At 34.0% G+C, this 18526-nt stretch overlaps 2 protein-coding genes across 15 annotated transcripts in view; one reads left to right on the plus strand and one right to left on the minus strand.

Annotated features, from left to right (window-relative positions):
• Window positions 1-7587, minus strand: part of Aimp1 (aminoacyl tRNA synthetase complex interacting multifunctional protein 1) — a 37153-nt gene extending 29566 nt beyond the window's left edge. The window contains exons 1-2 of one of the 8 annotated variants that reach the window (XM_013365392.4): window positions 7433-7587; window positions 6358-6458 (exon numbers count right to left, since the gene is read on the minus strand). In XM_013365392.4, the coding sequence (XP_013220846.2) occupies window positions 6358-6376 (19 nt within the window). In that variant the 5' untranslated portion in view covers window positions 6377-6458; window positions 7433-7587. Of the gene's footprint in view, window positions 1-6357; window positions 6489-7298 lie in introns of all 8 variants that reach the window. The other 7 variants (XM_005340715.5, XM_078021844.1, XM_013365393.4 and 4 more) reach the window with 7 other exon arrangements.
• A 181-nt stretch (window positions 7588-7768) lies between these two features.
• Tbck (TBC1 domain containing kinase) overlaps window positions 7769-18526 on the plus strand; it is a 215916-nt gene continuing 205158 nt past the window's right edge. For 3 of the 7 annotated variants that reach the window (XR_013426040.1, XM_005340716.4, XM_040293010.2), the window contains exons 1-2: window positions 7770-8079; window positions 15269-15490. Coding sequence is in view for 6 of the 7 variants with exons in the window: in XM_005340716.4 (XP_005340773.1) it covers window positions 15298-15490 (193 nt within the window). In the remaining variant the exon portion in view is untranslated. Of the gene's footprint in view, window positions 8084-8227; window positions 8331-15268; window positions 15491-18526 lie in introns of all 7 variants that reach the window. The other 4 variants (XM_040293008.2, XM_078021843.1, XM_021720499.3 and 1 more) reach the window with 4 other exon arrangements.

The raw sequence follows: 18526 nt of genomic DNA on the forward strand, positions 1-18526 counted from the left end.
CATCATGAACTGAATTTCCTAATAAACATTAGGTAATAATTATACCCAATATATATTCTATTTTGTTTTTAGTCTTTTTCTCAGCACTCAGATACTGACTTATTTAATCACATTTAATCATTAATATCACAAGGTACATACTACTATTATCCTCTCCTATTTTGAGAATTTCTTTTAAGAGTGGTGAAAATAAAATGGAGTAAGAAATCACAGACCTTGGAGCAGATTCTATCCTTTGCCCCTCTGCCCTTCTTAATTGTTGGTAACTATGAAGTTATTTAAACTTCGTGAGTCTTAGTTTTATCATTTATAAAATGAGGACAATTTTACTTATCTCATTGCGTTATGAGATATAAAATGATATACCATACATAATATTTAACAAGAGTTTTTGGCACATAGCAGATAAATAATAGTCAATTCACCAGGCACTGAACAAACTTTGGGAATACAAATAAAAGATTGGGTGTATACATAATGTTTACCCTCAAGAAATTCATGGTATAGTGTGTTACCTAATGTTATTATATTTTCTAGATCTCTTGTTATGATTTTTATATTTCTCAGCAGACTAAGGACATGATAAACAATACAAATAAACTTATAGAGATTGATGTTACAAATGTACTTAGATAATTTGGGTTATGAGACTACATGTTAATTTCTTTGTGAGTTATATAGTTTATGAGAGTGACAGATATTAAGTTATTAATTTTATGTTTATATCACTGAGCAAAATACATCTAAGTACTCAGCCCTTAGGAATTCAATAAAACAGTCAACTGAAAATCTTTCCACTTTCCCCTACAACTGGGTATTGCCATCATAATAGTGGAAACTATAAAAGATAACAGACTTGAAGTCATTAAATAAATGACACACAAGGAAGGAACATTGAACAGAATAAAGCATATTTCAATTCAATTTGTTGTGAAGATCTTCTAAGGACTGGATAAGAATTATCAGCTCTAGCTCAGAAGGCAAAACAATCCAGGATGAGCAATTAATTTTGCTGAAGGCACACAAGTAGCCAAGAATACCAAGAGAAAAACTGTTGTTTAAGAGAAGGGGGAAAAAGAGTTAACAATTCACTGAGTGCTTTCTGTTCAATTTCACTGTGAACCTAAAACTGCTCTAAAAAACAAAGTTCTATTAAAATAAAAATTAAAAGATGAACAAGGTAGAGAGAAGAAAGGGAAAGAGGCACAAAATTACTTTTACTGTGGAGAGCAAGAACAAACAAGGCAGAAATGTTAAGACCAAGTCCTGAATCTCTTTGGAAGAGGAAATCTACTTTGTTTCTGAATGCAAAAAATAATACTATGTAACCATATTTAAGGTTCAAAAATTTCAAAGCCTTAAAATAAGGCAGAATATTATAACATAAGAAAAAATTACAGTTGGATAGGAGGAATAAGTTCTAATATCCTACAGCACAGCAAGGTTAACTAAAATTGACAATCATTTATTGTCTACTTTGAAATGGCTAGCAGAGAGGATTTCAACTGTTCTTATAATAAAGAAATGATAAGATAAGGTGTTGAATAGACTAATTATTCTGACTTGCTCATTAGCCTCATTAAGGGAGAAAAATAAACATCTTTTGCTAAGTCATTTTCAAGAGTTCTTGGCAAAATAAGACTCGGAAATGACTAGAAAATGTAACAGCTGTTAACCAGTTTTTCCTCTATTCCTAGATGTAATGCTAATATTAAAAACATCTAAAAACATTTGCTTCTAGTCATGTCTGTGTATTAACTTTTCTAAAATATTAAAAGGCATTTTTGCTGTTTTTAGAATGAGCCACCCTGAAAATAGCTTTTTTCCAGCACTTGCTGAATAACTGCCATTTCAATTTTCCAAAAATACAAGACTAAATTTATGTTAATATTTTCTAGTAATATGCAGATAATGATCACTAGCACTGGCAGAATATACTTATTTTAAAAAAGTGTTTACAGACAATAAATCTTAATGGGAAGAAGTACCTAACAGGCTGTTTGACCTTGGTAAAGTTAACTCCTCTATGCTTTAGTTTCCTAATTTACATACTGAGAATACTTTCACCTGATTTCACCTTCTACTTCTTAGCCTTTTTTCTTGAAAGGGAACCCTGACCTTTTAATGAAGTTCTTCAGGGCTTGGTACTGATCTCTACTCTCCTGTAAGGATTAAAAACTGTCACCACACAGTTGAGAAATCTTTGTGTTTTGGAGTTAAGTGTTTAAAACAACTGAAAGTCAATGCATTAAAGCAAGGCATACAGACTTCTAGTGGTTTGCCATTAATGTTACCTGCCAGATCCTAAAAGTAATTTAGGCTTAAGACTCCCAATGTTGCTTAAAGTCTCTAATTTTGCCCAATGTGCTGTATTTATAGTGGAAAACAAAAAAAATTTCTTTGCACACAGAAAGCTTTCAGACAAATGAGGAAAGCAGTAAATAGAAGAAATTTTTAACAAACAAAATTATGGTTAGGGGTTGGTGATGAGTTTAACATTGCTTAAAGTCAAGACATATCTTTGAACAACCCAGTGCTCATTTCATTGTTGTATGTTAATCACTGTTGTGATTTTTCAAATTTTTAAAAAATTTTTTTGTAGTTGTAAACGGACAGAATGCCTTTATTTTATTTACATTTATGTGGTGCTAAGGAACCAGTGCCTCACACATGCCAGGCAAGCACTCTGCCACTGAGCTACAGCTCCAGTCCGTGTTTTTTCTATTTTCTATTGAGCATAAGCTGAACTTCAAAACTTTTAAGTTTCCCGAGTGTTGTCAAGCTTTCAGTATACTAACCTGTATAGGATTTTTCAGATAACAATGTAACATTTTTACAGCTTTTACCCTACATTGGCTAAATACTCTACATGGATAATGTATGAATACTGTAATTATCTTCATTATACAAAAAAGGAACTTGAATAAAATTAGTTTGTCCCAGTTGTACAGCAATTTATTAAATGACTGAAATTCAAGTCTGTATAATGGAGAAGCTAGTTTTTTTACTGGTTAAGCTGTAACGTCCCTAAAGGATATATTTAGAAAATATTTTCCAAGTTAAGGATGGAATTCTAACCAAGAAACACCTATTAACATTTATTAGAACTAGTAGTGTCTAAATAGTTTAGGAAATGCTAAGTTAGTCTCTGTGCTAAAATTTTAAAATCTTCATGCATGTATTTTGTATAATGATGAGGGACTCCTTCCGTCAACCATGCTATTCCCCTTGTCCCTGCCTTTCCCTCCCACCCCTTCCATCTCTATTCTTACCTTCCAAACTTTTTTTTACCACTTGTTTAATAATAATCTAATTGCCAAGTTAAAAGATTATGAAATTAAGATGTAACACTTTGTTATGTTGCTTATTTTTTTAAAAAGCAAATTTCCTGCCTCACATTCTCAAATAAGCTACTGCTTTGAAATTAAAGTTGTAAGTGCAGATTAGAAAATTTTACTTTATAGAAGTTCCATGAAAATTTAGAAGCATCTCTATCTCTACTTTAAATTTTTTTTTGGTTGTAAATGGACACAATATCTTTATTTTATTCATTTATTTTTATGCGGTGCTGAGGATTGAACCCAGCGCCTCACACTTACAAGGCAAGCACTCTACTGCTGAGCTACCATCTCAGCTCCAGTCCCTCTACTTGGAAAAACAGATTCCACTATTTCAGAATTACAATTAAGTAAAAACTGACATTTTTCTTAGACACTAAGCATACTATATTTCAAATGTAAGATGCAATCAATTGTAAAACGGTCCAGATGCTCTTTTCAGTACAATTATTAAAAAAACAAACAAACCTTCGTGTTGATTCAATTGACCCAAAGCTTTTTTTTAATCCGTTAGATGCATCCTGCATTACTACTGGAAGACTTTTAAATTTAACCCTGATTTTTTCTTACATTACTTTTTTCTAAAGGAAAATTAAAACAGAAATGAAACTCAATAACTATAACGCTGCATATAACTAAACTAATGAAAGTACCAAATAAGTGTGTATATATGCAGAATACAAAAACTATTTCCACTATCTGTAGTGATTTTAAGACTAACAATTTTAAAACACAACTATGAGAAAAACGTATATTTCAGAATTAACAATCTTATCCTATTTTAATTGTCTTTCCTTCTCCTCTCTTCATCTCTACTCTTTGTTTTATTTACATATTTATTTATTTTTTATTTCTTACATACATGACAATAGTGGAATGCATTACAACCATAATTATCCATTCACAACACAGTTTTTCGTAACTCTGTATATAAAGTATGTTCACTCCAAATTATGCCATTATACATGAGCTCTTACTATTATTTTTTGCATTATGATTCTTAATATACCTTTATACCACAATTTATCATATCTCTGATTGTATATAACGTATGTTGATACCAAATTCACATCTTCATGCATGTATTTTGTATAATGATGAGGGACTCCTTCCGTCAACCATGCCATTCCCCTTGTCCCTGCCTTTCCCTCCCACCCCTTCCATCTCTATTCTTACCTTCCAAACTTTTTTTTACCACTTGTTTAATAATAATCTAATTGCCAAGTTATCTCACTCTGAAAGAAACACCTTTTTATTAGTGTTAAGCAACATGGTACCTTTTAGAATTAGGTTAAAATTTCTTCCAGGACTTACTATGTGCCAGAATTTGAAGTAAATAATAAAATTAAAAATACTGAGAATAATATATCTATATCAGAGACACTCAAAATATATAGCAGCAACAACCAGTATTAATTGCAGGGTTCTTTTTATCTACCTTTGTTAAAACTTATAGGAGATCTAAAACTGCTTCTTGGGAAGGTTCATATTAATTGACATTTTTTTCCATACTAAGAGCTCACTTTTCTTTTCCTGATGAGGAGACAGAAGGTTCTATTTGGGTTTAAAGGATGGCTATGAAATGAGGGTTAAGGCTACAGAGTAGATGTGGAGCCAGAATTAAAGACAGGCAGTTAGTATAGGTAGGTGATCTGGGTTAGATATGGAACAGGAAGGACAACTTAGAAGTGAGAGATAGCCCACTTCTAAGACTGAAATATAAATGCCTTCAAAGCCCTTCCTCCACCCCTACCAAGATAACCTTCCCCTGCTCCAACCTATTGCTAAGGTAACCAGCCCCAGGAACTGTCCTTCCCTTTCAGGAAGTGGTAAAGTTGTTAATTAATGCACCCTAGGTTCCCTGACTGCCAGGGTCACTCCATTTTAGTTCCTCAGGCCCCTCCAGCCCATGTGCTTCACACCTTTTGGCCATCCCACAAAGCAACTACTGGGCCTAGGCTAGTAGGCAGGAAGGAGAGAGGTAAGGGGGAAGAGAGCAGAACAAAGAAAATCTGGAATGCATAAAAGAGGCAGAACACCCTCCCTTCTTGAGATACCAGGATACTACCAATGGGCCCCTTCTCCCTCCTGGGAGAAGTCTGTATTATCCCTTTTTAAATAAGCTGTGCTTTACATGCTTGCTTCAGCATACTTATCCAATATTATACTTCAACATACCGGAGGTATCAGATGGGCCATTGAGAGTACAAGTTCATGTATTTCCACATACCATGGCTGTTAATACAAAAACTTTTCTCCCCAATAAAATGTACACAGAAATCTAAAAAGAGGTATGTGTAGGCCTCCCATGATCTTCTTACATCCCAACAAGGTTGTTTTTTTTATCAGGATTAGATTTTCTTCAGTAAAACTTAACTCACCAAATATTTCCCCCATTTCTTATCCAAGAATACAGCTAATAATAACAGCTACTACTTTAATGGACTAGGCCCTTGCCATTTAACCTTTATAACCTTGGAAAAGATTATTTCCTTTTTGTAGATAGACTCAGAGATACTAGGACATGTCTAAATCTATTCAAATATCAAATGACAAAGCCATGATTATAACTTGAGTTTATCATTCTGAATTCACACAATTCATTTTTATTGTTCACAGCCTAATTAAAGAAAATTAACATGTTCATAATACTCTTGTATATCTAAGTGAATCAAGAATATGAATGGCCATCTTACTACCTGTCCTGAAGCCACTGTGTTTCCTCTGGATTATAGTAAAAGTCTCCTAACTGATCTCCTTTCTTTCACTCCATCTTTCTCAGTCTATTTTGACAGAAAGCTCAGTCCCTGTCGTTAATGCCAGTTTAATAATGAGGACACAGTTTTGAGAAAAAGGAAAAAGAAGGTTTATTGCTTTGCTAGACTCCCATCCCAAAGTCTGTGACTTCCCCTGATCAGGAGGGACACACAGAGTAGTTTTAAAGGAACTTTAAGGGTTACATTCCAGATGTGCTCTGGTAAGGGGCCCCAAGGTGCCCAGATGCAGGGTTAGGACTCACTTGTTAATTTGGAAGGCATTCACTTCCCAGATACTCAGCAGGCTTCTCCTTCCTGTAGTGGGTGTGTTCAGGGAGTGGTAAAAGTTGTTAATTAATGCACCCTAGAAGGAAAATAAGACTGTCTTCCCAATCTTGTTAGGGAGGGGGAGAGGTGAGAAGAAAGAAAAAAACATTAAAAAAAAAAATAAGCCTTAGAGCAATGAGGACTACATTCAGAAGGTGAAGGTACCACCTTACACTACAACTGGCTCTCTTAGCACTCAATGGCTCAAAACTCTCCAATGGCCTCCTGTTTCATTCAGAATAAAAGTTAGATGCCTTCAAGATCCTTCATGACCCATTTCTGCCTTCCTTAATTCTATCTACAGCTTTAAGCCCTTAACTTTGACACACAGGCTTGTGTGCTGTTCTGGTAACTTTTTCATGGCTTCTGCAATGGCTGGTCCTTCTGCCTGACTGCACTTCCCGGCGATATCTCCATGGTTAAATCTCTCATTTCTGTCACCTCCTAACTAAAAAAAAAAAAAAAAAAAAAAAAAAACAGTCATCTTTTCCGTGAGCCTTCTCTCACTACATTAAAATTTTAGACTATGTCCCCTTTCCTTGCTGGGTAATTTTTTTTTCTTCAGCAGAATTCATGACCTGAAATATGTTATGCTCTTATTCACTTTTATGTCTTCCTCAATGAAATGTAGGCTGGAGGCACACATTTATTCACTGTTCTTTACCTAAAACCTAAATATAGTGGGCTTTAATAACTATTTGCCAAATCAACGAATTACTGGCTTCACCCACAAACATCAAAGTCCTTTTACACACACACATCAAAGTAAACATGCTCAAGAAACTATTTTTCTCCAATAACGTCCTTTCCCTTGGCATTACATCCATTTCTCAAAGTTAGTTCCTTCAAGACTCCAAGCTCTTTCCTATTTTCTTACGTCAGTGTGGATTTTGGTGGGAATCAGACTTCTCATTAGTACCCGCAGGTCAGGTCCTCTCTCGTGGGGGAAAGTAAGAGAAGAGAAACCCCTAAAATGGCAATCTGTGTACCCCAGACCCTCCGCGACCTTACTCAAGTGAAGCGGCGGCAGCAGCTCCAAAGCAGCCTCAGCCTCGAGCCGACAGAGACAGCCTGCAGCACACGGTGGCAGGGAGAAAGGACCCAATAAGGTGCCCCAACTAAACGCCTGAGCGCTCCACTGACTCAACCCCACGCTCTGTCCTTCTCTTCCTGTGATCAGTTCTACTTATTCACCAACACCACACTCTCAGTTTTCCAGTCCCTCACCCAACATCACCAACTCCCCCGGCACCTCTTCCCTCTCGCTATATTTTATCGCCAGTTTGGGCAAGCGGCATGAGACCGGAAGTTGGGGGTCTTTCTTCGGGACTGCGTCGCAAAGCTCTAAGGTCAAAAGGAAGCGCCAACCTGTTCCGTGTGTGGGGAGGGGACAGCAGGGCGCTGTCAGTGGAGCGTGCCGGTCTCCGGTTCCCGGCCAGGTTCTCAGAAGGGGACTTAGGCTGTCTAGGCTCCTAGGCAAATGCCAATCTCTATGTTCCCGGCGTTCCAGGAACGGCCTCTTTTGTTGAAGTACCTAAAACGCAGGACTTGGTGCTTTTAAGCAGTAACAGCAACACCAGCCACAGTCGCAGCGCTGGGGTCCTGGGTAGAAGCTCCATCCCCCTGTCTTTTGTCCGCTTGCGTCCCCAGACTCAGAGGCAGGTATTCGGTTATCCCCGTTTTCTGTGTCGTAGTTGGTGGGACTTGTGGGAGGTAGAGGAAAATCATTTGCAGCGAGTGGCTCGCATGTCTGCAGCGAGAGATGGAGCAGGGCTTCTTGCTGATGGGGGTTGTCTCCATCCCTAGCTACAGCCCCCTTTTCCCCTAAACCACACGTTCACCGGAGTCTTGGAAATCTAAGGCAACTTTCGAACGCAACCACAGCATCAAATGAATGCTTAAAGAAAAGGTTAGAGAATCTGAAGTCTTTTCTGTTTCTTAAACCAAAATACGCACTTAATGCTTTGGTATATATCTGGCTTTCAAGGTGTAGTCACTTGTTGAAGTATAATACTCTCTTAAACAATAGGAGAAATTGACGCAGTGGAAGAGAGTGATTTCACAATTTTCAGTGGCTGTTTTACAAGGCCTTCTGTTCCTGTTTGTATTTGGGATAGAGACAACTTTTGGGAAAATGTATATAAAATTAGTGAATTAATATTATTTGTTGAAGAAATGTAAATGCTATTTTGTTCATGATAAAATTAGCATCTTTCTCCCTGCTTTTGACACCCTGGCCCTCATTCGAGTCATTCAGCTTCCAGTCCTTTGAGGACAAAGATTCTTGTTCATCCTTGGCACAGTACCAGGAGAAACATTTGACTTAAAATAGGGATTTCAAAATGTGGAAAGAATTTTCAAGTCCAACTTCTTTGTTTGCTGTTTTCCTCTTGTAATCCTTTTTTACTCACGTAGTGTAAGCAACATGCATGTGTCTGTTTTTTTATGAGCCTTTTTAGGTACATCTTGAGAGGTAAAATTGAAATAGAACAATAATTAATTATTTTATGCTAATTAATGTTTTATCTTTAAAAGTCATTTGCATTTTACTTATTTTGTTATTTGATTTTTCAGTTGTCTAAGTGATAAAGGCATCTAATTGAAAACCCAATAGTAGTTTGTAGTAGGATTGAATAATAAAATGCAACAGTTCTCTATCATTTTCTACACTGAGGGCTGTTCAGATGTAAACACTTTAATATTTTCTAATTTAGACCTAATTGTTGAATGATAAGTTAAAATTCTGATTTTTTCCTATTGTCTTAAAGTAGTCCATAGCATCCACAGATTTTAGAATAGTTTTCACACTTTTTAGTTTTTGTGTTGGTTACTTTATAATCCTAAATAATATATGTAAACTCTACTTTTTCACATCAACTTTTGAAAATATTTTTGACCCCTTATTTGTTAAAATGAGAAAAGTAGTGACTCTTTCTTCATAAGAGCAGAAACTGCATGCAGCTGTTACCAAACTTGTAAGTTCTTTTCCTGGTCAATACTATTTTCAAATGATCAGTTCTGAGAGCAGGCAGGAAATTTTATTCAGGGGGTAATGGAGAAGGGGTGCTTATACTCTAAAAGTATCTAAGTCTGCATTATGAGAGGGAATGATATGCATACTGTCTTAAGAGCTTTTCACTGAGAAGGGATGGGATTTCTATAAATCAGGGTGTCATCTTCTTTCTTTCCTCATTTGGATAATTGTATTTGACAAAGTGCCCATCTTTTAAAGAAGTCATTATAATGAGTTCAAGGTCATCTGGACTGTCTCTGTGATGCCTGAACTAGATTGAGCCTGTCTGGGGTTCCACTTTGCTGTTAGTGTTCTCTAACTCCCTTTAACTATTGTAAGCCAGGGGCATCTGTAAACAGCCTTTAGGTCAACAGACTGTTGGTTACTACAGGGTTAGTTGGTGAAACCTGCACTTTCCCTTAGCTGTAACTTTACTTATAAATCATCAAGGTTAATAATATTTATGTTTCTTTCTTTTTTTGAGAGAGAGAGAGAAAACTTTCAAATATTTTCAGTGGACACAACATCTTTATTTTATTATTTTTTAAAATGTGGTGCTGAGGAACGAACCCAGCACCCCGCGCATGCCAGGCGAGCGCGTTACCGCTTGAGCCACATCCCCAGCCCAATAAAATTTATGTTTCTTAATGACATAATCTTTTGCTTTTTATGCTAAAAGACAAGTACATTTTATTGTAAACCAATACAACTTTTACAACATTATGGCTTTATAATTATTATTCACTGCAAATCCAGGCAGTATGCTAGAGTACATTTTCTTCCCAATGTTTTAGTTTTGTAATCCCTGTACTAACCTAAAACACATTTTTTGTAATATTAAGGTCAAATTGATTCTTCTTTCTTCTCCAATGGCAAAAATTCATGCCACAGATAAATTGTGCTTTATTTCGTAGACTATTGATATTCTCCCTACTTTATTTTTTTCTTTCCACATTTTTTATTGGTGCATTATAGTTGTACATAATGATGAGATTTGTTGCTCCATATTCATACATGCAAACAGTATAACAATATAATTTGGCCAATATCTCTCCCCAGAATTTGTCCCTTCCTCCTTTCCTCCTATCCCATGGGTACTTTCCTCTGCTGATCTCTCTTTGATTTTCATGAGATCCGTGTTGTCCTCCCACTGCCCACCTCCCTCCCCCTCGTCCCTCCCCCCCACCTCTCTTTTTTTTCCTTTTACCTCTTTAATTTTCACATAGGAGAGAAAACATGCGACCCTTGACCTTCTGAGTTTGACTTATTAGCTAAATAGAATGGTCTCAAGTTCCATTCATTTTCCTTGCAAATGACACAATTTCATTTTACTTTATGGCTGAATATATATCACATTTTCTTTATTCATCTGTTTATGGACACCTAGGCTGGTTCCATAGTCTCTGACAGTTGCATATTATGCTGCTATAAACATGGGTATGTTTGTCTCACTATAGTATGAAGACTAATTCTTCAGGATAAATACCCTTGCTTACCTTTTAACGCCCCATTTGATTGCTTTTCTGTTTTCATTTGCAGAAAAGGTATATGTGCTTTCTTCAGCAGTCCTCTAATTTTTTTGTATTTCATATGTAGAATCTTCTATTCCTCTGTTTAAGACATCCATGGAGACCAATGGCTATTGCTTAATTTGGACAAATGACATTCTAGTTCTTTTGGATAACCTCTAAATGGGTTTATACCTTATTGAACATTTGGATAAATCACATTGTTGTTAAGCCACATTTTCTATTATTTGTTTTTCTCCTGTTTTGCTGAAATATCTTCTAAAGAACTTAAACAGAATGTATAGATGAAAAGTTTGGTTTTTAATGTTTACATAATTATAAATTACAATTAGCTATTATAATTGATAATTTGGCTGCATATAGAATAAAGATTATGTTCCTTTAGATCATTCAAAGCTTTACTGGCTAGTCTGCTCTTAATTTGTTGATAGATGAACGATTTTTTTCCTTTAAGAATTGATTAACTATTTCAGTTTATGCTGGATATTTTGAAAATTTATAGTGGCATATCTAGGTGTGAGTTTATTCTCCTTGCAATGATTTCATTAAAGGGGGTAAGATAAATATCCCAGTGTGGGTGTTTTTCATTTATGCCTTATAAAATTATAAGTCTTTTTAATTTAAATGTACATATTTCCCTTTAAGTATGGGAAATTTTCTTTATTTTTATTTTCATTACTTCTCATTTTTCTTTTTCCCTGTTTAGAAATTCCTCTAAAGTGTTTGTTGTGTTGATCCATGTCTGTTATATTTTTTCTTATGTTTTTGTTCTATATTATGAGAATTTATCTGAACTTTATTTTCCAGTGCATCTATTTGATTTGATGATCCTAATTTCTACTATTTTTGCCTTTGATAATTCTTTTTTCATAGCCTCTTAATTTTGTTTCATTTTTATGAGATAAAATTTACACATATTAAAATAAACAGATTTTAAATGACCTATTTGATGAGTTTTGGTTTATGTATTTACACTTGTAACCACCACCATACTATCAAGATATAGAACATTTTCATTACTGTGGGAAGTTTGTCTGTTGCCCTATCTATTTAAAATTCCTCTTCCCCACCCAGAATAGTATGTTCTGATTTTTATCACTAAGTTTAGAATAAAAGGTCTGGAATTGCATTTAAAGGGAGTCATATATTATGTACTCATTAGTGTCTGCTTCTTCATCAATGTGTTTTTGAGATATATTCATGTTTTCTCATGTTTGCTCCTTTTTTTTTTTTTTGAGTAGAGTTCCATGGCAAAGCTTCTTTATCCATTCAGTTGTGGGATATTTGCATTGCTTTCAATTTTTATCTATTATGAGAAGAAGTACTATCAGCCTGCTAATGTATGCATTGTTATGAACAAATATGTTGATTTTCTTGGACAGATGGCTTATAGAACTAGAATTTCTTAGTCAAGTTAGGAATATTTTTAACTTTAGAAAATTTACACTTTATCAGAGCTTCAGTTCAGCATTCCCTTCCATGGAGTATTGCCAGTCATTTCTTCTGATTGAAGTGAAGGACTGCAGTTGAGGTTTTGTGTTTTTCTGTGATTAATGACATTGAATACTTTTTAATGTGTTGTCTATTTATATACATTTTGTGAAAATATAAGTTTATGACTTGTCTGTTTACATATGGACTTATATGTCTTTTTATTACTGGCATATAAGAATTCTTTGTAGATTCTACATTCAAGTCTTGTCATATATATAGACACATATTTGATAAAGATTACAAATGTGTATTGGCACACACATAATATATGTATAGATAGTTATAAATATTTCTCTTATCATTGCTTGAATGTTTATTTTCTCAAAGGTGCTTTTTGGTGTGCAGATGTTTTTAATTTTGATCAAGTCTACTTTATCAAATTTCTCTTTTATTATTAGTGCTTTCTGTTTCTACCTAAGAAATCTTTGCCTAGCTTAAGGTTGTAAAATATTCTCATGTGTTTTCTTTTAGAAGACTATCAGTTTCAGTTTTTACATTTAAGCCCATGATCCATCTTAGATTTTGTGGGTTTATCAGTAGAGGTTGGGGTTATTGTTTTTTTTCCACATGGTTAGCCTGTTCCAGCACTGTTTGCTAGACTATGCTTTCCCTATTGAATTTCTTTGCCTTTGTTTAAAATCAATTCATTATATTTTTAAAAATGTATATATAATGCATATTAGGTATAGATACATTGTATGGAAATTATGATGAACAACCATTAACCAACCCACTAAGAACTCACTTTTTCTTTAGATTTTTGAAGCTTCTTGTGGCTTCTTTCCTAACTTTGCCACTACTTTTCATCCATTGGTACCCCATACTGAGTTTTTTCCCCTCATTCTTATTGAATATTTTTAAAACATGTAAATATTACAGAATTATTAATTTTTTATGTTTTTAGTTTTATAAATATTGGCATAAGTTTTATGTGACTTTTTATCCATTTGGCATTTCTAAGATTCATCTATGCTGTTAAATGATGCTATAGTTTGCTTATTTTTCATGCTCTAAACTGTTCAATCAGGTGAATGCATCACAATGTATTTAACCATCCACCTGATATTAGAAATTCACATTGTCTCCAGTTTGAGGATATTGGGAACAATGCTGCTTTGGTATTTCTTATATAAATCTCCTTGTGTATATATGTAGTAGTCTCTGCAGAAATATAGTATCAAACTGTTTTCCCAAGTGGTCATACCAATTTACATTCTGACTTAGAGTAAGTGAAAGGCTTGATTTCTCCACATCTCATAACATTATGTTATCATAAACAATCATTATAATTTTTACTAGATGATGAGTATAGCTTCTTTTTTTAAATTGTTTTTATTGTTGGTTGTTCAAAACATTACATAGTTCTTGATATATCATATTTCCCACTTTGATTCAAGTGGGTTATGAACTCCCATTTTTACCCTGTATACAGATTGCAGAATCACATCAGTTACACTTCCATTGACTTACATATTGCCATACTCGTGTCTGTTGTAGAGTATAGCTTCTTATATCATTTTAATGAACAATTCTTGATTATCATAATGAAGTTGTTTATCTTATATCTGTTAATTATTATTCTTTAATCTTTGTGAAATATATTTTTCTGCAACCTCCTGCTTTACATACTGGATGCAGTAGTTTTTCCAATCTCTAAATATATGGTTTTTTAAATTTATTTTTTCATAAATTATTTCCATTGTTTCCCAAAACAGATTTTTCCATTTATGTATCTCTTCTAAACTAGCTGATAATTCTAAGATGGTTTATTATTTTAGCATTTTAGGAAGGTTGACTCTGAGCTTTGTATATTTTGAAAGGCTTGTTGACTGGCACATTTGTTTTAGGATGACTGGGTGGATATCTAGAACTTTACTGGACAAAATTACAGAATTAAGAGTAGCTTTCTTTTTCTTTTCTTTTCTTTTCTTTTTTTTCTCTTCTCTTTTCTTTTCTTTCACCTATGCCCAAACCAAACTATAATTTTTCAGTTTGCTCAGTTACTTTAGGGGAGAACTTTGTCTTTCTATTTGTTTTTTGCTTAGAGGATAAATAACTGCCCATATGGGGACTCTTGACTCTTTCAGGCCACCCTTCTGACTTTATTTTGACTTTCTTTCACCATTGTTCTTACCTTCTCTGTAAGCTTCTGAATTGGAAGAGACCAAGCAAACTTCCTGACCATTATAGGTTGCAAATCTTCTTTCTTTCTATTTTCTTGGCACAAGTACTCTTGCATATACATTTTGCTTTATAATAGCTTCTTGAAATCATTTTTGAGCTCCATAGTAGGAAGAAGAGCTTTATTCATGTGAAAATGCAATAACAAACTTTATGTGCTTTTAATACTTTCAGGTGTCATTGAAGATGGGAATTCGGTTTAGCTTTTCTTTTTAATGCTATTGGGAAACTTTGGATTTGACTTAGAGCTGCAAAAAAAAATTTTGTTTGAGTTTTTTCTTCTGTACCACCTTATAATTTTTAAACATTGATTTTTTTAATTTTAATTTTTAATTTTTTTGGTACCAGGGATTGAACTCAGGGGCACTGGACCACTGAGCCATATTCCCAGTCCAATTTTGTATTTTATTAAGAGACCGGGTCTTTCTGAGTTGTTTAGCGCCTTGCCATTGCTGAGGCTGGCTTTGAACTTGTGATCCTCCTGTCTTAATCTCCTGAACCACTGTGTGACATTTTTTATTGTAGTGTTCAGTTTGACATTGATCTCCAAGTGGTGTATTAAGTATAAGGTGAGAAAAATACTGACTTAATGTTTGTTCAGTCTGTAATAAAATTCTCTCTCCTTTCCAGGTCATCTTGGAAGATCTGGAACTCCAAGAATGTTTCCCTTGAAGGATGCAGAAATGGGTGCCTTTACCTTCTTTGCCTCAGCCCTGCCACACGATGTTTGTGGAAGCAATGGCCTTCCTCTCACACCAAATTCCATCAAGATTTTAGGTCGCTTTCAAATCCTTAAGACTATCACCCATCCCAGACTGTGCCAGTATGTGGATATTTCTAGGGGAAAGCATGGTGAGTGAGTTTGCTTTTTTTTTTCTTCTTTCCTAGTCCCTGTTTTCTACCTTCTTACCAAGATTCAGTGATAAATATGTAGTAAATATAAAAAGAAATTGTTATGTGTGTAGGTGTGTGCTAGCTATTTATGTTTGAAAAGAATTTTGGCTGTCTTCAAATAAAAAGTCATAAGATTAGTTTTGCTTTTTTTTTTTTTTTTTTTTTTTTTTTTTTACTGAGCAACATTAGTCTTTTCACATATGATTACATGTGTTTCAGCCTCATAAACCCACACTACTTTTTCTTTATTGTTCTTTTGAAAAGTAGGCTAAAATTATACTTTGAAGTTAGGTAGTTTATTTCTCATAAAATTATTTACTCTGAGAATCTTCGTGTTTATAGACTTGAAGTAGAAAATATTTTTGTAATGACAGTTACCAATGGCTAATAGTTTAGTGTTTAATTATGTATCAGGCAAATATTTAAGTGTTTTACATATTTTAATTAAAAATCCTCATAAGATGATCTTGAAATAGAAACTATTACACCTTCATTTTAAGGATAAGGAAATTGAAGTTCAGAGCAGGATCACACAAAAGAAAATATGGAATGGTAAAATAATAACACTAATACATGTAATGATAAATTTTATTTGTTGAAATATCTTAAAAGTTGCCTATGTCTATAATCATATATTGATAACAAATGATGACAAACTATTCGGTGTCCAAGTACTTTAGAGCTCCACCATATACCTACTACTCTGAATATTTAGTTTTTGTTAGGAGGCTTAGTGATATGAGTAGGAAAGAAAGTGGTGGTGAGAAGGGTTGTATAGCAGATGATAAAAATATTTGATTTTTCATATTCATACATGTATATGTGTATTATTTGTATATGTATGGTTGTATATATGTGTATATACATATATGTGCATGTATGTATGGACATATAAGCATATATATGTGTGTGTTTATACATCTGTATAGGCATAGACATACAAGCCTTAAAATACATGATTTTATCGTAGCTTCTTTTACTGTGCAAAGTTGCCTTCCATTGATTGACTGATTCACCAAATATCAGTATATTTCTGTTTTTGGCCTAACCTTTCAGTTGAAAACTTGGGAGACATCATATTGATGCCTTAAGGGTTTCTTTCCATAATAAACACATTTAGAAGGCAGAACTAGCAGAAAACTAGCTTTGAAACAAAGTTTACAAATATGTTGATGAGTTGAAGAATTTCTAGAAACAAGATTTTCTTAACCACTGACATTTCTTACTTTCTGCTGTCATTCATATATATATATATATATATATATATATATATATATATATATATATAAAACCTCTAAATCTCTATCTACAGGATTTATAACACTTTAGTAGACTGTTGCTTGATTCTATGGCCTTCTTTTTGTGCTAGGTTCCAAATATTTAGAAATGAATAAGTCAGGATAGGATCTCAGTTCCCAAATAAGCTGCAGAAATTTTAGGGAAGAATACAATCATGATTTTAATATAGCAGTACTAAAAATAGGTGATACACAATGTGCTGTTATAAGAATATAAAGGATAGAATGTTAAATTCTACATTAAAGAATATTGATGTTAAACTCTTACATAAAAGTTTTGGTCTAAGTATTTCAGAATACAGTGTGATGGTTCCTTTGGGAAGTTTATCTCCTTACATTTATTCATTTCAATGGTACTGGTGGCCTAAAAATATTGAAGGATTTTCAAAAGATTTTCTTGTCTTTTGTTGTTGATATAGTCCTAACAAACCAAATCTTTTTTTCATTATTAATCAATCATTCTTATTTTAAAAAATAAATTTACATATTTTAATTGTAATCTTACTTTTTTTCCAAAAAGTATTTGAGACATGCTACAGATATCCATATAGTACTATTTAACACTTGTTGTGCACCCCTAATCCAAAATTCCAAAATGGATTGGTCCTTGAAAACTTTGGGATTTAGAAGCACTCTGAATTTCAGATATTGGAGTTAGGGATGTTCAACCCATAAAGTCTGTGCACATATTTCAAAATCTGGAAAACAAAAAAAATTGGAACATATCCCAAGCATTTTGTGTAGGGGAGATATATGAGATACATGGAAAAAAATAAATAATCATTATGTAGATGTAGGAAGGCAAAAACTACTCTCTTATATTAAGTGTCTGAAGCCCAGGAATCAAATAATCATTTGACAAAACGCAGATTAACAGGATTAAAAAATCTCAGTATGTATATACATATACATATGTACATACTGAGATTTTTAGTATCTCTCTGTATGTATATATACATACATATATACACACATGTACATGCAGCTGGGGATTTCACAAAAATATCACTCAAAGAGCTAGTTAGAATTTGGGTCTTTAATATCTTTGTAATAAGGGGTGATAAAGTATAGAGAAGAGGCTAGACAGAAAGGATTTGGGGCTTCTGGTGTGGATGTAATTTGTGGGAAGATGACTAGGAAAGATAAATAAAAAGTATTTAATAAGTTTCATTATGTAGGTAAGAGTCATTTTCCTTTCTGATGTGGGGAAGGGATACTTTTATAAATGGAAATTTCTGTCATTTTTACATAGAGAAATTTATATCCTGCGATTTAAAGAAAATTATGTCCTTCAGCCAAAACAATCCTTACACCAACGTGGCATATTTTGGAGTGGCATACTCTGATATCCCTTTCATGGAGAAAGGAAATAGTATTAGGATAAGATATTAGGTTAGTAGTATTATTAAATGCATCGTTTCCTCAGGTGGGCTTTAAATTTGTAGGAGGAGGGTGGTGGTACCAGGGGTTTAACTCAGGGGCACTTAACCACAGAGCCACATCCTCAGCCATATTTTGTATTTTATTTAGAGACAGGGTCTCACTAAGTTGATTAGCACCTCCCCATTGATGAGACTGTCTTTGAACTTGCAATCTTCCTGTCTCAGCCTCCTGAGCCTCTGGGATTACAGGCCTGTGCCATTGCTCCCAATTTAAATTTGTAGATTTCTTATAGGTAAGGGCAAAAGAAGGAAAT

The sequence above is a fragment of the Ictidomys tridecemlineatus genome, chromosome 9, assembly GCF_052094955.1.
Source record: "Ictidomys tridecemlineatus isolate mIctTri1 chromosome 9, mIctTri1.hap1, whole genome shotgun sequence".
In the NCBI taxonomy this organism is placed as follows: domain Eukaryota; kingdom Metazoa; phylum Chordata; class Mammalia; order Rodentia; family Sciuridae; genus Ictidomys; species Ictidomys tridecemlineatus.